Source organism: Notamacropus eugenii, chromosome 4 (genome assembly GCF_028372415.1).
Source record: "Notamacropus eugenii isolate mMacEug1 chromosome 4, mMacEug1.pri_v2, whole genome shotgun sequence".
NCBI classification, from domain to species: Eukaryota; Metazoa; Chordata; class Mammalia; order Diprotodontia; family Macropodidae; genus Notamacropus; species Notamacropus eugenii.
Window position 1 is genome coordinate 79,574,927 of NC_092875.1, and position 15,346 is coordinate 79,590,272.

General features: G+C 47.3%; 2 protein-coding genes and 1 long non-coding RNA gene across 10 annotated transcripts in view; 1 reads left to right on the forward strand and 2 right to left on the reverse strand.

Annotated features, from left to right (window-relative positions):
• ILF3 (interleukin enhancer binding factor 3) overlaps window positions 1–485 on the reverse strand; it is a 33,097-nt gene extending 32,612 nt beyond the window's left edge. For all 3 annotated transcript variants that reach the window (XM_072602386.1, XM_072602384.1, XM_072602387.1), the window contains exon 1: window positions 1–485. The gene's annotated coding sequence lies outside the window, so the exon portion shown is untranslated.
• Window positions 188–10,160, forward strand: LOC140500105 (uncharacterized). Its single transcript, XR_011965617.1, has 2 exons — window positions 188–278; window positions 446–10,160. It is a non-coding gene; the product is annotated as an uncharacterized lncRNA (long non-coding RNA).
• Window positions 9,738–15,346, reverse strand: part of SLC44A2 (solute carrier family 44 member 2 (CTL2 blood group)) — a 25,221-nt gene continuing 19,612 nt past the window's right edge. For 3 of the 6 annotated variants that reach the window (XM_072602393.1, XM_072602391.1, XM_072602392.1), the window contains exons 14-22: window positions 15,237–15,321; window positions 14,807–15,069; window positions 14,423–14,517; window positions 14,167–14,270; window positions 13,813–13,886; window positions 13,622–13,692; window positions 13,261–13,349; window positions 12,167–12,251; window positions 9,738–11,207 (exon numbers count right to left, since the gene is read on the reverse strand). In XM_072602393.1, the coding sequence (XP_072458494.1) occupies window positions 11,101–11,207; window positions 12,167–12,251; window positions 13,261–13,349; window positions 13,622–13,692; window positions 13,813–13,886; window positions 14,167–14,270; window positions 14,423–14,517; window positions 14,807–15,069; window positions 15,237–15,321 (973 nt within the window). In that variant the 3' untranslated portion in view covers window positions 9,738–11,100. The other 3 variants (XM_072602390.1, XM_072602388.1, XM_072602389.1) reach the window with 1 other exon arrangement.

A 15,346-nucleotide genomic window follows, 5' to 3' on the forward strand; every position in this document is an offset into this window, starting at 1 on the left:
CTTGTCGGCACCCCCTCGCCAGCAGCAGCAGCCGCCGCCGCCGCTGCCTCCTCCAGCGACAGCCCCCGGGTCCCCCAACCACGCGGTGCGCTGGGCTGCTCGTCCGACTGCAATGGCGAGAGGAGGAGGAGGAGCCGGGACCGGGGGCGAGCGGGCGGGCAGGCGGGCGGGAGCGCGCGCCGGAAAGATGAGGACACGTGACCGATGGCGCCCCGCCCCCTTTTCTCTTCGCTTTTTTCCGCGCAGGCTCCTCCGCCGGCCGGGGACCCTTCGTAGAGGTGAGGGCGGGAGCGGGAGCGGGGGCCGGGGGGAGAGGAGGGGAGAAGGTAGTCCGTGGCACGTGACCGTGGCTAGAGCCTGTGGCGTCCCGGGCGTTCCTGGTCACATGTTCGTGGTGCGTTTTCTCTCTACCTTGTATTGGACTGGTTGCCGGGAGCTACCGTAGTCACGTGACAAGGGGCATAAGTTCGAGGGGGCCGGCCTTCTGGATTCCTAGCGGCGCAGGCGCGTGAGGGGCGGTCCCTGGGACTCCGCCACCGCTTTTAAGCTTCAGTGCCTAGCTCCCGGCGCTGCGGCGGCTGCTGAGACGGAAGGGACCGGTCAGCTACCTGAGCGACCGTCGCATGCACCTCCTGCCTTACCTGGGTGAGGAAACAGAGGGCCAGAGAGCCAGGAAGCAGCCGAGCAAGGGTGGCAAACGACTCCTGGGACTGCAAACCTGCTCCTTCGGAACTGGGTGAGGAACCCTGGCCGAGGAGGGAGAGGAGGAAAGAGGGAGACGAGCCGCGGGGGCTGGGCAGAGGACGCCGAGGCCTCCAGATTCGGCCTGTGACTCTCGCTGGCTCCGTGGCGTGGGCCACTTCACTTCTCTTTGAAATGGAGATGGAGGCATCTTGGATTGGGGGGAGAGCCAGCCTCGCGGCCTGTAGTCCCCAGGTTGAGATTTGGCCCTGACCAGCGGGCTGTGGGACCCTAAGCTTCCGGAAGGTAAACTGCAGGGCTGGGGCCGATGTGGTTTGGTAGAGGGAGCCCTCGCGGGGACTCGAACTTCGCTGGAGCAGACTGTGTGCAATCGCATGGCCAGCCATCGTGTTTGCTAATTACCCTGTACACGAGCCCAAGGCTTGTCCAACTGACCCCCAGGGTGAGGGGACTGGAAGCCTTGTCTCCCACTTAAACTACGTTTCATGCTCCTGTCAACCTTCTGATGCCTTTGACTTAGCCGCATTTTCCTAGTACTTTTACCCTACACTGATTTCCCTTGACTATAATCTACAGTTTTTTAGGGTTTTTTTGGCCATTACTGTAGAATCCATTGCCCTTCCTGACCTAGCAATCCCCATCTTTTTTTCTCTTCTGTAGCTAAAGTACAAAATTTATCTGATTAAGGGTGCGTGCCCTGAATTAACCTCTCACTCCTTACTGCTTGACAATCCCACCCATCTCTTATCAGTTCTGTGCACTGATTGATCCAGATTTTTTTTTCTCTTAAGAGCTCCTAAATCCTGCTCAAAGGCTCCTTCCAACTGTAATGTTCTGTGGTGTTACCCATAAATAAAATGGTTAAGGTGGAAAGACAGGTTTAGGATATAAGATACTTTGTTTTGATACTTTGAGGTGTTGGGGGGAAAAGTGGAAATTGTCCTAAGGCTACCATACTAATCCAGTACCTCCCCTCCCCATGCCCCCAGATAGGTTTCTCCCTCACCCTTTTTTTCTATTTACATTTAAGGCAAGTTAAGCATTGATTACTTGATCATTATGTGCCAGGGACTCAAAAGAAAATGCCAGCCTCCAAAGAGATCATCTTCTAATGGGGGAGACCAGTCTACAACGCAGAGATAAGTTCTGAGTAAATGGAAGGCAACTCTGAGAAGAGAAGGCATGGAGGAAAGGGTCACTTTCATAGAAAAACTTTTATTAGGATGCCCTACATAGTACACTGGAGGGACTCTGTTTTTCCAAACACAAGATTAAGTACTAGAGCAGCAATTTGCCAAAACACTTGCCTTTCATTAACTGTGATTTGCCATTAAATTTGTGTTAACAATTGCAGACAGCTGCAAGCATTTAGAGTTAAGAGGACCTTAACATTTTCTAGTCCAAATCCATGATGTTCATAGTTGTTTCTGTATCTAGAAAAGGATATTCTTCAATGAACTCAGCCTAGATCTTTTCCATTTTTTTCTTTTCATCTACTGAAGTCACAGAGGCATTTCCTATCTCAGTAAATTATTAATGAAAAACAAAAACCACAATTTTGTGTTTCTTTCATCCATAGCTAAAACCGTGGAATTTGAAAATGTGTCTTAGATGTGCACGGTAAACCTTTGTTATTTTCTAGTGTGGGAGAGGGTTGCCATCTCATTTCCTATATTCCACACCTTGGAGCAGAGAGAATGGTTTAATTTCTTTATAAAATAATCTCTACCTTGGCCCTGTTTCTTACTTCTTACTTGGTAATATTTTCCATTTGCAGGTCTGAGACCTGTAACAGCCTTTAGTGCTCTTTGTAAAACCTATAAGGACAGTTGAGAGTTCTCACCGAGATAGTTTATGCATTTCCAAAATGATGCCTAGGAATTCCCAAACAGTTTGTCCTAATGTGCACATGTGCTGCACTGCATTATCTGTTCTGGGAGAACAGCCCCCTTACTAGTCCTTTGGTTCCCCCCCTGCATGCATGCTGAGAATCTAAGGAGATCCAGGATCAAGACTGGAAGAATGTGGATGCTTTGGGCTAGAATGGACTAGTGGAGTCATTGCCTAGCTCTGGGTCCCACTGGCTCTGCTTCTTAATACTGGGGTGATATTTGTTAAAAACCTTTCTGCTTCAGTAACTTCATCTGTTAAACAAAGGAATGGGATAGAGGGCTTCCAAGGTCCCTTCCAGTTCTTCTTAATAATAACTGCCATTTATATACCTTACTAACTACATACATTATCTCATTTGATCTTCATAATAACCTGGAAGGTAGGTACTATAGAGATGATCCCTATTTTACAGAGAAGGAAACTGAGACTCAGAAAAGTAAAGCAGATTTTCCCATGGCCACAATAACGAAAGGATCTTTTGAATTTCCAAGACCAGTTCTCTTGCCACTTCAACATGTCTCTCCTCTCAACTCTATGGTCTCCATATTGTAAAATCACCGGGGAGGTTCTTTCCATTCCCTACATTTATTTGCCTGCTTTTCAACAAGGCAAGCTGACCTGCCTAAAGGAGCAAGACACCTTGAGGGAGAGGCAAGAGGCAGCATGTGCCAATTAGATCAAACCACCTCCCCTCCAACCATAGTAGAGAGAGCCCAAAGGGGGAAACCTTTGTGAGCAAGGAGCTTGCCATTGCCAGTCCCAACGCTAACTGTTGGCCAATGGCCACCAAAAGGCAGATAAGCCAAAGAGCCATGGGGATGGGAGACAGAAACTTGTATAGCCCTTCCAAACCTCTTAACCCTTGAAGCCAGTCAGACCAAACAACTTTTGTAGAAATGAAACCTGGTAATGCAGCTCTTGGCTCTCCCCATCATCAGTCAAAGTTGTTGAAGACCCAAAAAGAGAGTTCCAGCGTCAGAAACATCTGGTTTTAGTAATGGGAATGATATTAAAGACATCTGTTACCATCACCTTGACCACTGTAACCCTAAGGACCACAGGATCTTTCCATATATCTTGGAGCTAAAAATCTCTGTCTTCTGTTAGAATGTAAACTCCTTGAAGGCAAAGACTAGTTTCCAGTGTGTTTTGCACATAGTATTTTCATTCAGTTAGGGAAAATTGAGTAACACCACAGGTCAAAGACAAATATTGGGGAACTCAGGGAAGAAAGGTGATTAGAGGCAGAAAAAAAACAAGATAGCTCTCCAAGGATGTTTTAATTAGAAAGGAAAGGTAGAAACATTCAAAGTAAGTTGGTAAAGAACTGAGTTGATTTTTTTCCAGCCCAGACAGCCTCTGACCAAATACCTACACTTATGGGAGCTTAGGTTGGTGCTGAAAGTTGGGAACGAGGAGGAAGATGAAAGAAAAGGGTCTTGTTTTGAAGTTATACCTTTTTAAGAACCCATTAAAAGGATTACCCTGAGCACAAAAGGGAAACACGAATCATAGTTGATATCTGAATAAAACTGATTGCCACCAGGGGGCATCAATGAGCTTCCAAAAATCTTCAGGCTTAGTCTTGCAATCTAGGAGGGCAGGGGACAGTGGTGATGACCTTTAGCTTCCACCAGTGTTTGTGACAGGATTTCAGGAGCCTTGTCAGTCAACAAGCTTTTCAAGTGTTTACCTTGTACCAAGCACTGCTAAATGTTGGCAGCATGTAAGTCACTTTGCAAACCTAAGGGCTCCATGTATATTATTTGTCATATCTAATATCAAAACAATTCTGACAGTACTAAGGAAAGCAAGAACAGTCCTCGCCTTCAAGGAGCTCACATTATAATGGGGGATACAACATGCAAATATGTACATACCAGTATATTACAAAATACACTGGAGGAAGGAGCCAGGTTATGAAGAGCTTTAAAGCCAAACGATTTTTTTTTTTATATCTGATCCAGGGAGCAATAGGGAACCAATGGAATTTGTTGAGTAGGAGATTCACATGATCTGTCAATCCTGGGATTTAGGAAGGTCACCATAGCATTCAAGTGTGGAATAGATTAGGGATACCAACCAGAAGGCTATTTCAGTAGTCTAGATGTGAGGTAATAAGGGTCTATATACCACCGTAGTTGGCAGTGTCAGAGGCAGGGAAAGGAAGTGCTCATGGAAATGTGGTGTCAGTAGAATTGATGGGATTTGCCAATAGGATGGTTATGAGGAATGAAAGAGAACTGAGGCTCAAGGAGGACAGCTAGGTTTTGTATCTGGGAGGATGTCATCCACATTATTAGGGGAGTTTGGAAGAGAAAACAGTTTGGGGTGAAAACTAATTTGTTCAATTTTAGACATGTTGCGTTTAAGATGTTCAATAGGCAGTTGAAGATTCAAAACTGGAGGTCAGGAGAGAATTCAGGTCTTGACAAATCATCTTCATAAAGGGGTCCTAGTTACCACCAGTGATGGAGTCATTTACAGTGCCACTTCCTAAAAGCTTTCCTTGTGCCCAGCCAATAGGTATCCCTTTTAGCCCTTGAACTCTGACAACCCCTGGTTTGTACCTCTGTTAAAAAAAAAAAAAAGTTCATGTCCTACCTAGTCCAGGTAGTTGTTGTGACAAAAGCACCTTATCAGTTATAAACTACGGGTATCCAGGACAATGAGTTTATTGCCTGGCTCACAGCTTTCCTCTCTGCCATTATTCTTTTTATACAATCAAATTTCAACATACGTAGTGAGGCTCCCTCAAATATCTAATTTCATAGTTCCTCAATTTACTTATTTCCATGATCTATTCTTCCAATCCAGCTCTAATAAACATAGTCTGGTCTTATCACCCACAGTAATTCTGCTTCCATCTTGACAGACTTTGAAATTCCTCTATCTTAAAATCCTTTATCATTCCATCACTCTTTATGCAATAGAACCCCTAACCCCTGCAAGACCTCCATACTGCCCACCCTTCAGTTCTTTCCCAGACAATCACCTCTACATTGGCTCCTCTCTTCTTGATCACCTTGATGAACCAGTTAAACTTTACACTATCCAATATACTCTTGTATTCCTTGTCCTATGGTCAGTTGCACCTTGACAAACCCCTGGATCATTCCCACCATTCTTCATTCTGATTCAAAGGCCACTGAACATAGTTGGAGAAAGGCACAAAACCCTGTGGATCCAGTCAGTCCACCCACTTCACTAAACTCCTTCACTCAGACGCAAATACCACTGAACAATCATGAAACCCTGCTGAGTGGGTCCATCACAAATATATGTTACATGATCTTAGCTGGGTCCTTACTGCAGCAAGGCAATCCTTCTACACACCTTCCTAATCAATTCACCAGCCCACTCCAGCAGCTGTTCCAGTTGTCCTCCAAATTACTTTGCAGACCTCTCATGGTACCTCCTTTTCTCATCCTCTCAACTGGTTCCTTATTTTCCACTTCATTCCCCTAAAAAACTTTTTTCCCTTCCCCCCTCATCTCATATCACTGACATTTTCCTCCACTGTTTCCCTCCATCACACCTGTCTCTGATAGAGATGCCCCTTCTTGCCAAAGCCACTCCTATATGTGCACCCTTAAATCTTTCCATTCCCATTTTCTCTAGCAGATATCTCCACCATTATCTCTACTCTCTAAACTTCAGTTTCTTCCTATCCACTGGCTCCTTCCCTGCTACAAATCCCCTCCTGTTTTTCCCATCCTTAAAACTTTTTGATCTGACTGTCCCTGCTAACTATCATCTGATATTTCTCCTTCCTTTCTTTCTAAATTACTTGAGAAAACTATACTAGAGGCCACTTCCTCTACTCTTGGCCACTTGCAAAACTTCTGCAGTCTGACTTTCACATGAAACATCTCCAAAGGTACAATCCTCATCCTGCTTGACCTTTTTTCAGCCTTTAGTAGCTGGCATCTATATAATGCTTTACAAATATTATCTTATTTGATACCCATAATAACCCTGGGAGGTAGATGCTATTATTATCCCCATTTTATACAAATGAGGAAACTGAGGCAAACAGGTTAAGTGACTGGCCTGGGGTCACACAGCTAGGAAGTATCTAGAGCTAGATTTGAACTCAGGTCTTCCTGAAGTTAGGCTTAGTGCTACTGCACTGCACTACCCAGCAGGTGACACTGGTGAACATCATATCCTCTTTGATATTCTCTCTAGTTTTTGTGACAATTCTCTCCAAGTTCTTCTACCATTCTGAATGCTCTTTCAAAATCCTCTTTGCTGGATCTTCATCTAGGACATGTCCCTTAACCATGAGTGTCCCCCGGACATTGTCCCAAGTCCTTCTCCCTCCTGGTCTTTCTCCTGAACTCCAGCTCCCCCATCAGTAACTTGGACCTCTCAGACCAGATGTCCCATAGGCACCTCAAACTCAGCACATCCAAAACAAACAAAACAAACTTATTCTCTTTCCTCCCAAATCCTTCCTAACCTTCCTATGATTGTCAAAGATACTACCCTCACAGTCACCTGTGTCATTCTGGACTCCTCCCTCTTCATCCCACATAACCAATCTGTTGTATAGACTGTCACTTTCTACCTTCATACCATCTCCCACATGCATCCCCTTTGTCATTCATGCAGTAAATACCCCACACTAGGCCCTCCTCCACTCTCACCAGGAATTCCATGATTCATACCTCTCATCATAAGCTATCCTCCACTTAGCATCCAAAATGATTTCCTAGATCACAGATCTGACCAGCCATCTCACCCACCCTACTCAGTAAATTCCAATGGCTCCCTAATACCTCCAGAACCAGATAGAAAGTCCTGTTTGGCATTTAAAGCCCTTTACACTCCTTCCTACTCTTTCAATCTTAGATTTTCCTCCTTTCCATATACTCAAAGAGCCAGTGACAGTGGGCAGCTCTGCTATTCCTTGCACAAGACATTCCCATCTCCCGATTCCATACCCCTTTCCTGACAGTCCCTCATGGATGGAATGCCTTCTCTGGCTTCCTGCAGAATTCAGCCCAAATCTTACTGAACCTGGAGGCCCGTCCCATTCCTTCCCAAGGACTCCCACCCTCCCCCCATTAACAATACTTTTTGCATGTACGTATCTGCTATATTGTCTCCCTGTTAGAACGTGGGCTCCTTGGGGGACCTCATTTTTGCCTTCCCTTGTATCCACATTGCTCAATTGTGCCTGGTTAGAATAAAACAAATAAACCTTTACTGACAGATAATAATGAACAATTATCTCATAAACATACGGTCTCTCCAGTGTGCACTCAGTGCAGATTGTTTACATCAAGGGTGGGGAACCTGCAGGCTCGAAGCTACACGTAGCCCTCTAGGTCCTCAAGTGCAGCCCTTTGACTGAATCCAAACTTTACAGAATTCCCCTTAATAAAAGGATTTGTTCTGTAAATTTGTACTCAGTCAAAAGGCCACACCTGAGGACCTAGAAGGCCTCAGGTTCCTGACCCCAGGTCTACATCCTCTTGCAAGTTCTCCTTGGGGGATCCACACAGCACTCTGGGAGTTTTTTTGCTGTTGTATGGATACTTCAAGAGCATTCAAGCTGGCAGTTGGGTATGCTATCCCAGGCTTTTCCTTCATGACCAGCCCACTTCCTCTTCCTGCCATACATCTCTTCAATGCCATCCATTAAATCCCTTCTGCATAGTTCATCCTTGATAATACTTTACTTATGGCCACCTCAGGCCCACCATGTTCCTCTTCATTTTCCTATGAGTGATTGTAACTTAGTCCTTTGAAGACCTTGGCCTTCTATTACTAAGAATCAGGAGTTCTGAGAATACTATTGTCCAAAAATATGGGTCATTTTAGGGTTAAGCTTAGACTCATTAAAAGCACTGCAGCTATTTATAGTAGCTCTTCCTGGCAGCAAAGAACTGTAAAAGAACTGGTTTTGAGGGGATGGCGGAATAGATTATGGTCTATGAATGCCAAGGAACACTATCGTGCAACAGCAAATGAAGGACAGGTTTTCAGAGAGACCTTGGGAGACTTGTATGAACTGATGCCGAGTGAAGGGAGCAAGAGGAAAATTTATATAACAAACCCTGTGTAGAAAAACTTTGAAAGACTTAAGAGCATTGTTCAGTGAGTGATCAACCATGATTCCGGGACTCATGATAAAGCATGCTATCCACCTTCGGAGAGGTGAAGGACTTGGGGCAGCTCTAACACATTGGATTTCTGGGCATGATCAATGTCAGGTTTTGTTTTGCTTGACTAGTACAACAACTTTTTTTATTTTCCTAATGTATTAAGGTAGAGGTGGGAGATTTGTTCATTTTTAACAAGCAACATGCAATTTTCTAAATGCCATCAAGCGTCCCATTGAATTTTAGGTCCAGTTGTCCATCCTCTGCCCATTTAGGATACACTTCTGTTGACAGACCAGCTCTATGAGTTATCCATTTAACAGTATTCCATAACCTAGACTACCAGTATTCTCCATTTGGTTTTTCCTGTGCGTGTATAGTTAGGTCAAACTTTGTTTTTTAGTCTGGACCTGCAATTTCATCTGCCTAAGGGACTCCTTTGAGGAAACTATCACACACCTTCTCTTACCATTTAAGAGTGGCCTAAGGCAGTAAGAGGTTCAGTCAGTACTTAATGGAGAGAAATCTTGAACCCAAGGTTTCCTGGTTTTAAAGCAAATTCTCCAGTTATTTCATGACTCACACTGGAAAAGGAAACAAATCACCTAGTGGCTGGCTAATCAGATGGTGGTCAATCCAGGTGAGGAATTAAAATCTAACAGGGGACATCAAGCACTTGCATATGTGTACCCTCACCCAATTATAAACTCACCTTGTCTCTCTCTTACTGCCCAACATGAGGCATTACACAAACTGGCTAGGCTCAGTTTGCATTGGAGTGTGAGGCTGGCCCATAGTATTTTCTTCTGGATGTGGGACTCAAAGTTGACAAGAGACAATTGTTCCCAATTCCTTGGAGAGAAACCTGAGCCTGTAAAAAGCAGGACAAGCCTCCTGCCTCAGAAATTCTGTCTCTCAGGCTCAGCTCATACAAACCTGGGGTTGATCTGGGACACTGGTACCCAGAAACTGGAGGCAGGTTCCCTCTTCCTCCCAGCTGTTTAGAACAAAGCACCACAGGGCCTGAGCTCCTGGTACAAATAGGCACTTTTATTAATGGTTGGAATGCAGTTAGACATAGGGAGTCGAGAATCAGGGAGCACAGACAATTTGGGCCCAGGGAAGAACAGGAGTCTTGGAGCAGGCACAGGATGTGGGAGGCCCCAAGGCTGGGAAATACTCCCTCTTTGGGAAAATGAAATAAAGCTTACTGGATAGGATTTCAGAATATTAAAATACTAGGCTCAGTAAAGCCTACATCCACATAAGCAAATGAAACAAAGCAAGTCTGATTAGCTAAGCCTGGCTCTAGGGCCTAAGAAAACAGATAAAAGGCTTATTTGCCCTGTACCTCCTGGTTATTTTTCTTTGCCAATCTTCCTCCTTTCAAATGAAGAGAATGCCCTTGGGATCCCAGTCACCGCAATGAAGAGGGAGGAGAACTTTCCCAGCCCTTCCATCAAATTTCCATTAAAAGGATATTACTTTTCATCCTTCTCCCCAGCCTAACATTTCCTATCTCCACCTCACTGCACCAGGCCCTCACCTCCCTGATGGGAAAACAAAGGGTCTTCCATCCCACCAATCACGGTCTCCCTGCAAACCAGATGTACAGGTGCGAGGGAGGGATAATTTTCTCTCTCTCTCTTGCACATGCACACGCACATGCCCTCTGACAGGTCCATCCATGCCCCACACCCAACCTCAGCCTCTGAGTCTGAGAACAGGAATACATAGGCAAAATTCAAGAGATATTTTTTATCTCTCACAAGTATGAAATGAGTCATAAAAATAGACACTTTTCAGGTAGGGACACATTGACCAGAGGAGTAGGTTAAAAAAGTCATCTTTAAAGCAGCAGAATAAGTTATGAACATTCCCCTCCACCCACTCTTGCAAACTGGCGTCTTGGGCCAAGTGGATCACAGAACTGAATCCAGGCAGCTCATCCTGCCTCCTCAACCCTTCTCAGGGGGTCAGAGAAAAAGGGCCTGGCCCTGAGCCAAGAGGGATGACAAGAAGAAAACCTTCCTGACCAGGGAACCAAGAGAAGAGTGGAGAGAACATCTTTCTTGGAGATCTCTCAGCACAAGAATAATTCTCCATCCTCCCCCACAAAAAAGGGAGCCTCTGAGGGCCTGTGACTGGCAGTCTCTTAGATCAATGAGTCTACTAAGAAGGGGCCCAAGGATGGGAGGGGCTTGGTGTACTAGCTGCCCCACCCTAAGAGTGTAAACCATAGTGCAATAGGGAGGCCCCCTTGTCAGATAGCCCGAGGGAGAGTGAGTGGGGTTTAGCCTCCATCTCATGGGTTGGCAGGTTAGTGGGGGCATGTACTGACCCTAATGTAAACCACCTCCTCCCTCCCTTCCATTGAGGCCTGGGAGGAGGCCTACGCTTCAGCTAGCTTCTTGTTGGTCTTGTTTAAAAGCTTCTTCAGGTTGGAAGACATGAAGTATGGCCGCTCCACGGAGCCATCATTCCGCTCCAGGTCCTCCACTGCAGAGAGAGGGCCCAGGAGAGGAGGGTTCATGAGAGGGCACAGACCTCAGGAGATGGGGGCAGGAGGGAGAGGCAGCAGGAGGGAGATGAGGGTCAAGGAGCAGGCCGGGAGCTTAGACACAGACACAACCAGCTTTCTTCCTTTCCTTTGGCCAAGGAGGCTTCATGTCTGGTGTCCACACCCCACCACATCCCAAAGGAGAAAAGTAGCCTTGGGGCCTTGCCTGATTCCCAGTCTGCAGATACATTACATCTGCCTGGCACCCCATGAGGCAGGGGGGCCCCGAACACCCCCACACCCAAGAACACCCTATTCCTCCTGGGCTTCACTCTTCCCGGCCTCAGGATTCCCCTTCAGCAGGATGTCTCTCAGCTCAGGGGACATGAAGTATGGACGCTCGGGGGAGCCATCGTTACGCTCCAGGTCCTCACCTGAGCTCCCCCCAACCCCCAGGAATTGGGGGGTAGGGCAAGGAGGGGAACAGGCAGGGAGAGAAAGGGGACATGGGGAGCCAGGCAGCAGAGGAGCAGAGAAGGGTCAGGGACATAGGAGAGAGAGAAAAGAAACAAAGACGGAGAAACCAGTTAGTGGCAGCTACAGATTCCCCAAACAAGGCCAGAAACACCAAGCACTCAGTCCCTCAGGGTGGCCCCCCCAGTGGGGAGTTGGGCAGGTCAAGAAGATGGTCAGAACTCTGCAGTGTGGAGTACAGGGGCATAGGGGGCGGCAGCAGTGGAACAGGGAATCAGTGTGAAGTAGGGGAGAAGGAAGCAGGATGGAAAGGTGGGGAACAGAGGTGTCAGAGCTCCTGGTGGGAGCTGGGGTCTTGTCCCTGTGTATTCCCTCGTGGAGGGAAAAAAACACACACACACAAAAATCAGGCCTTATAAGAGGGAGAGACTGGGGCAGCATGACCCTATGGGAAAGCTGTCCCCCAGGCCCTCTGGGTACTCACAGAAACAGAGGAAGAGAGTGTCCACACACATCCCATAGACACTGAAGAAACCGTGAGCAATCAGGTAGGAGCCGACGATCACTGTCTGTTGAGGGGGGAGACAACCCTAGTCACTGATCCTGACCCAGTCTAGACATGCCTGGTTCCCTGGCCTCCTCCACAGCCATCTTCCCAACTCCACCCTACACAAGCTGCCAAACTCAGTTTCCTAAAATAAGCTCTTCTGCTCAGCCCTCTCCACACTAATCTTCAGTGACTCCTCATTCCTAAAGGACTATAGCCAGATTCATTAGCCCTACACAAAATGGAAAGTCCCAGCCAGACCCCAATCTAGCTTCACAATCTTATGGTCCCAAACAGAAGATAAGCAACATGGCAAAGTGGAGAGGGAGCTTCTCAAAGCCAAGAAGACCCCCCCCACACTAAATCCTGCCTCTAAGACATTCTACCTGGGCAAGTCAATTAACCTAGCCTTACTCTAGGCAACTCTTTAAGACTGTTGGTGGAGAGACTTTCCTGTCCTAGGAACTCCCCTATACCAATTGGTCCCAAATTCCTAAAAGAATATTCTCAGTTCAAGTCCCATCCCATTTGTGACCCTGAGCAAGCTGTGTCATTGATGTCTCCCAGGTCTAGAATATATGTATTCACAACTGGAACCTAGCCCAACACGTTCTTGACCCATTCATCCACTTTTTTGTGTTCTTGAGTCCTACCTTCCCCAATGAGTGAACTCCCCAAAGGAAGCAATCATGGTCTTTCTCACTTTGTCCTTGACCCTATCCCCAGCACAGTGCTGAGGGTGATATAGGCTAATCTAGGTCACTAAACATCTGACCTAGAAGGCACTGAGTTATACTGGCCCTATCCCTTTCTCCATATAAATCAATATTAATCAATTGTTGATTGTTGACTACACTTGTGACCTTGGACAGTTCCTTGTGGTGTTGGACAGTTCTTTTCAATTCTCCTGGGCTTCGCTGTGCTCATTAGTAAAATGAGTGGGTTGATCACTAAGCTCCCTCCTAGCTCTTGTCTAGGATCCTATAAGGTCTGAGGACCCCACAAGCCCTAAGCGTCAAGAAGGTCCATACCAGGATAGGAACCCAGTAATAGTTGAGGGAAGGTGCTGTGTCCTGTACAATCTTAATTCGGTGGGTGAAGAAGAAGAATGCCAGAATTCCTGGAGAAATAAGGAAGCCGGGGGGCAGGGCAGTTTAGGAGAACGAATTCAGAGATAACCTTTCCAAAATACCCACTCACCCCATGAGCCTTCCCCACTCCCAGGCTCCAGGGTGCCAAAGTGAAGCTACACTTCACTGACACCAGAAGATCCACTCTAACCCCTACCGCCATAGGGACACTTTACTCTCTTCACTGTGGAGGATGGAGAATCAAGGACAGAGAAGGCTGGGGCTCTCCCCTAGGCACTGGCGCAGGGCAGGCATGACTTACCAACACTCCCTACCACCAGAAGCTTCCCCAAGAGGAAAAGGAAATCAGTGACCTTGTCCAAGACTGCTACCCTGGGATTCAGGAGAGAAGGGAAGAATCAGCCTAAGGGGAAGGAAGAGAACCCAAGGAATGCGAGGGAGGACTAAGGGAGACAGGAAGGGAGGACAGGATGGGACATTTTCTGCTCTCACCTAATAATGTTCCGCATGAGCAAAAAGAAAGCATTCTTGGCAGATGTACAGAAGTTGGTACCATAGATGGCAATCTGTGAGTATATAAGGGCATACAGTGAGGAGAAGGGTGCCTCAGGACCAGGACAGACACACACTTCCTCAAAGGATCGGCATGTTTTTCCACTGGGGTAGATGAAGGAGATAGCTAGGAAGGGCTCAGGAGTGGAAAAGGAAATACCGAGTTCAGGGTCTCTAGGGTTACTTGGAGCAACACAAGAGTAGCTGGGAGGGGAACGTGGGAGAACAAGATCAGATGGGTGGATGCGGGTAAGGAGCCTGGTGAGGGATGCCAAGGTTTCCTGGGATCCTCACCATGATATAGGCATTCCTATTGAGGAATTTGAGGAATTTCTCCAGGCACCAGAAACAACACTTAAGACAGGTCATGAGGAACTTGGCAAATCTGTTCTCTGCAGCTGGAAGGGAGGGAAAAGAAAAATTCATGAGAAGTGGCCCCTTCTACTTCCTGACTCCTCCCCCAACCCTTACCACAGGGGGAACCAGCTGCCAGACCTGGCCTTACCCGACCAACCCCAGCTCAAAGCTGCTGCCCCCCAAGTCCCCTCACCTTTGAGCCGCTGGTCCAGGTACTCGAGTATCACACGGATTACCTGCACGATGGCCAGAAGGAGGGAGCCGAAGGCCAAGGAGCCTGTGTGATACCTGAGCAGGGGACAGGTGGTGTGGCAGTTACTCCCTGCTGTGATGGCAAAGGTAGGCAGGGGAGCATGGGGCTCTTTCCCTTCAAAGTGGGCCTTGACATTTCCCAGGACACAACCTGGGAGAGGACAGACTAGGGTAGGAGGAAAGTAAGGGAGTGTTGGGTGGGTTTCTGTATTGTCAGTGGGGGTAGTGATGGGTTTCCCTGCCTGTTTCCCACTCAGGGCCAGTCCCCATTCCCTGGAGGAGGTCAGTGCCCATGGTGCCTGTCCGAGCCCTAACCCTTGCACACCTGAGCGCCCTGCCAAAGGAGGAGAAGAGGGGAAAGGCAGGAAGGTCATCTGGTTTTTTTATGGCCCAATAGTAGGAAGCAAAGGCTCCAGCCAGTGTCACCTGGCCCAAAGCCAGTACGAAGTTTGCCAGCCAGAAGAACATGAAGATATTGTAGATCTGCAGACCGAGCAGTACCCGGTGATAGCCAGTCTCTCCACCATAGAAGGCAAACTGGCATCGAGCATCAGGACACAATCGGGTCACGTTTGAGGTAGAGAAAGTCTGCAGGGTAAAGGGCGGGGGCAAGGTCAGAATGGGTACGAGGTGATGGTTGGTGTGGAGATTGGAAAGGGTGGAGACTGGGAAGGGGTACAGGGATTAGCTCAGATGCTCCTGACTCCCTGGAGGACTGCTCCCTTCCCCCAACCATGAGTTTACTGGTCCCTCACCTCTGGATTACATGTCTGTCCAGCAGCTACACAGGGCGTGTCATTGAAGACCTTGTAGATTGCCTCATTGGAAGTGGACAGGAAGCTAGGTGCTGGATAAGGGCTCTTAA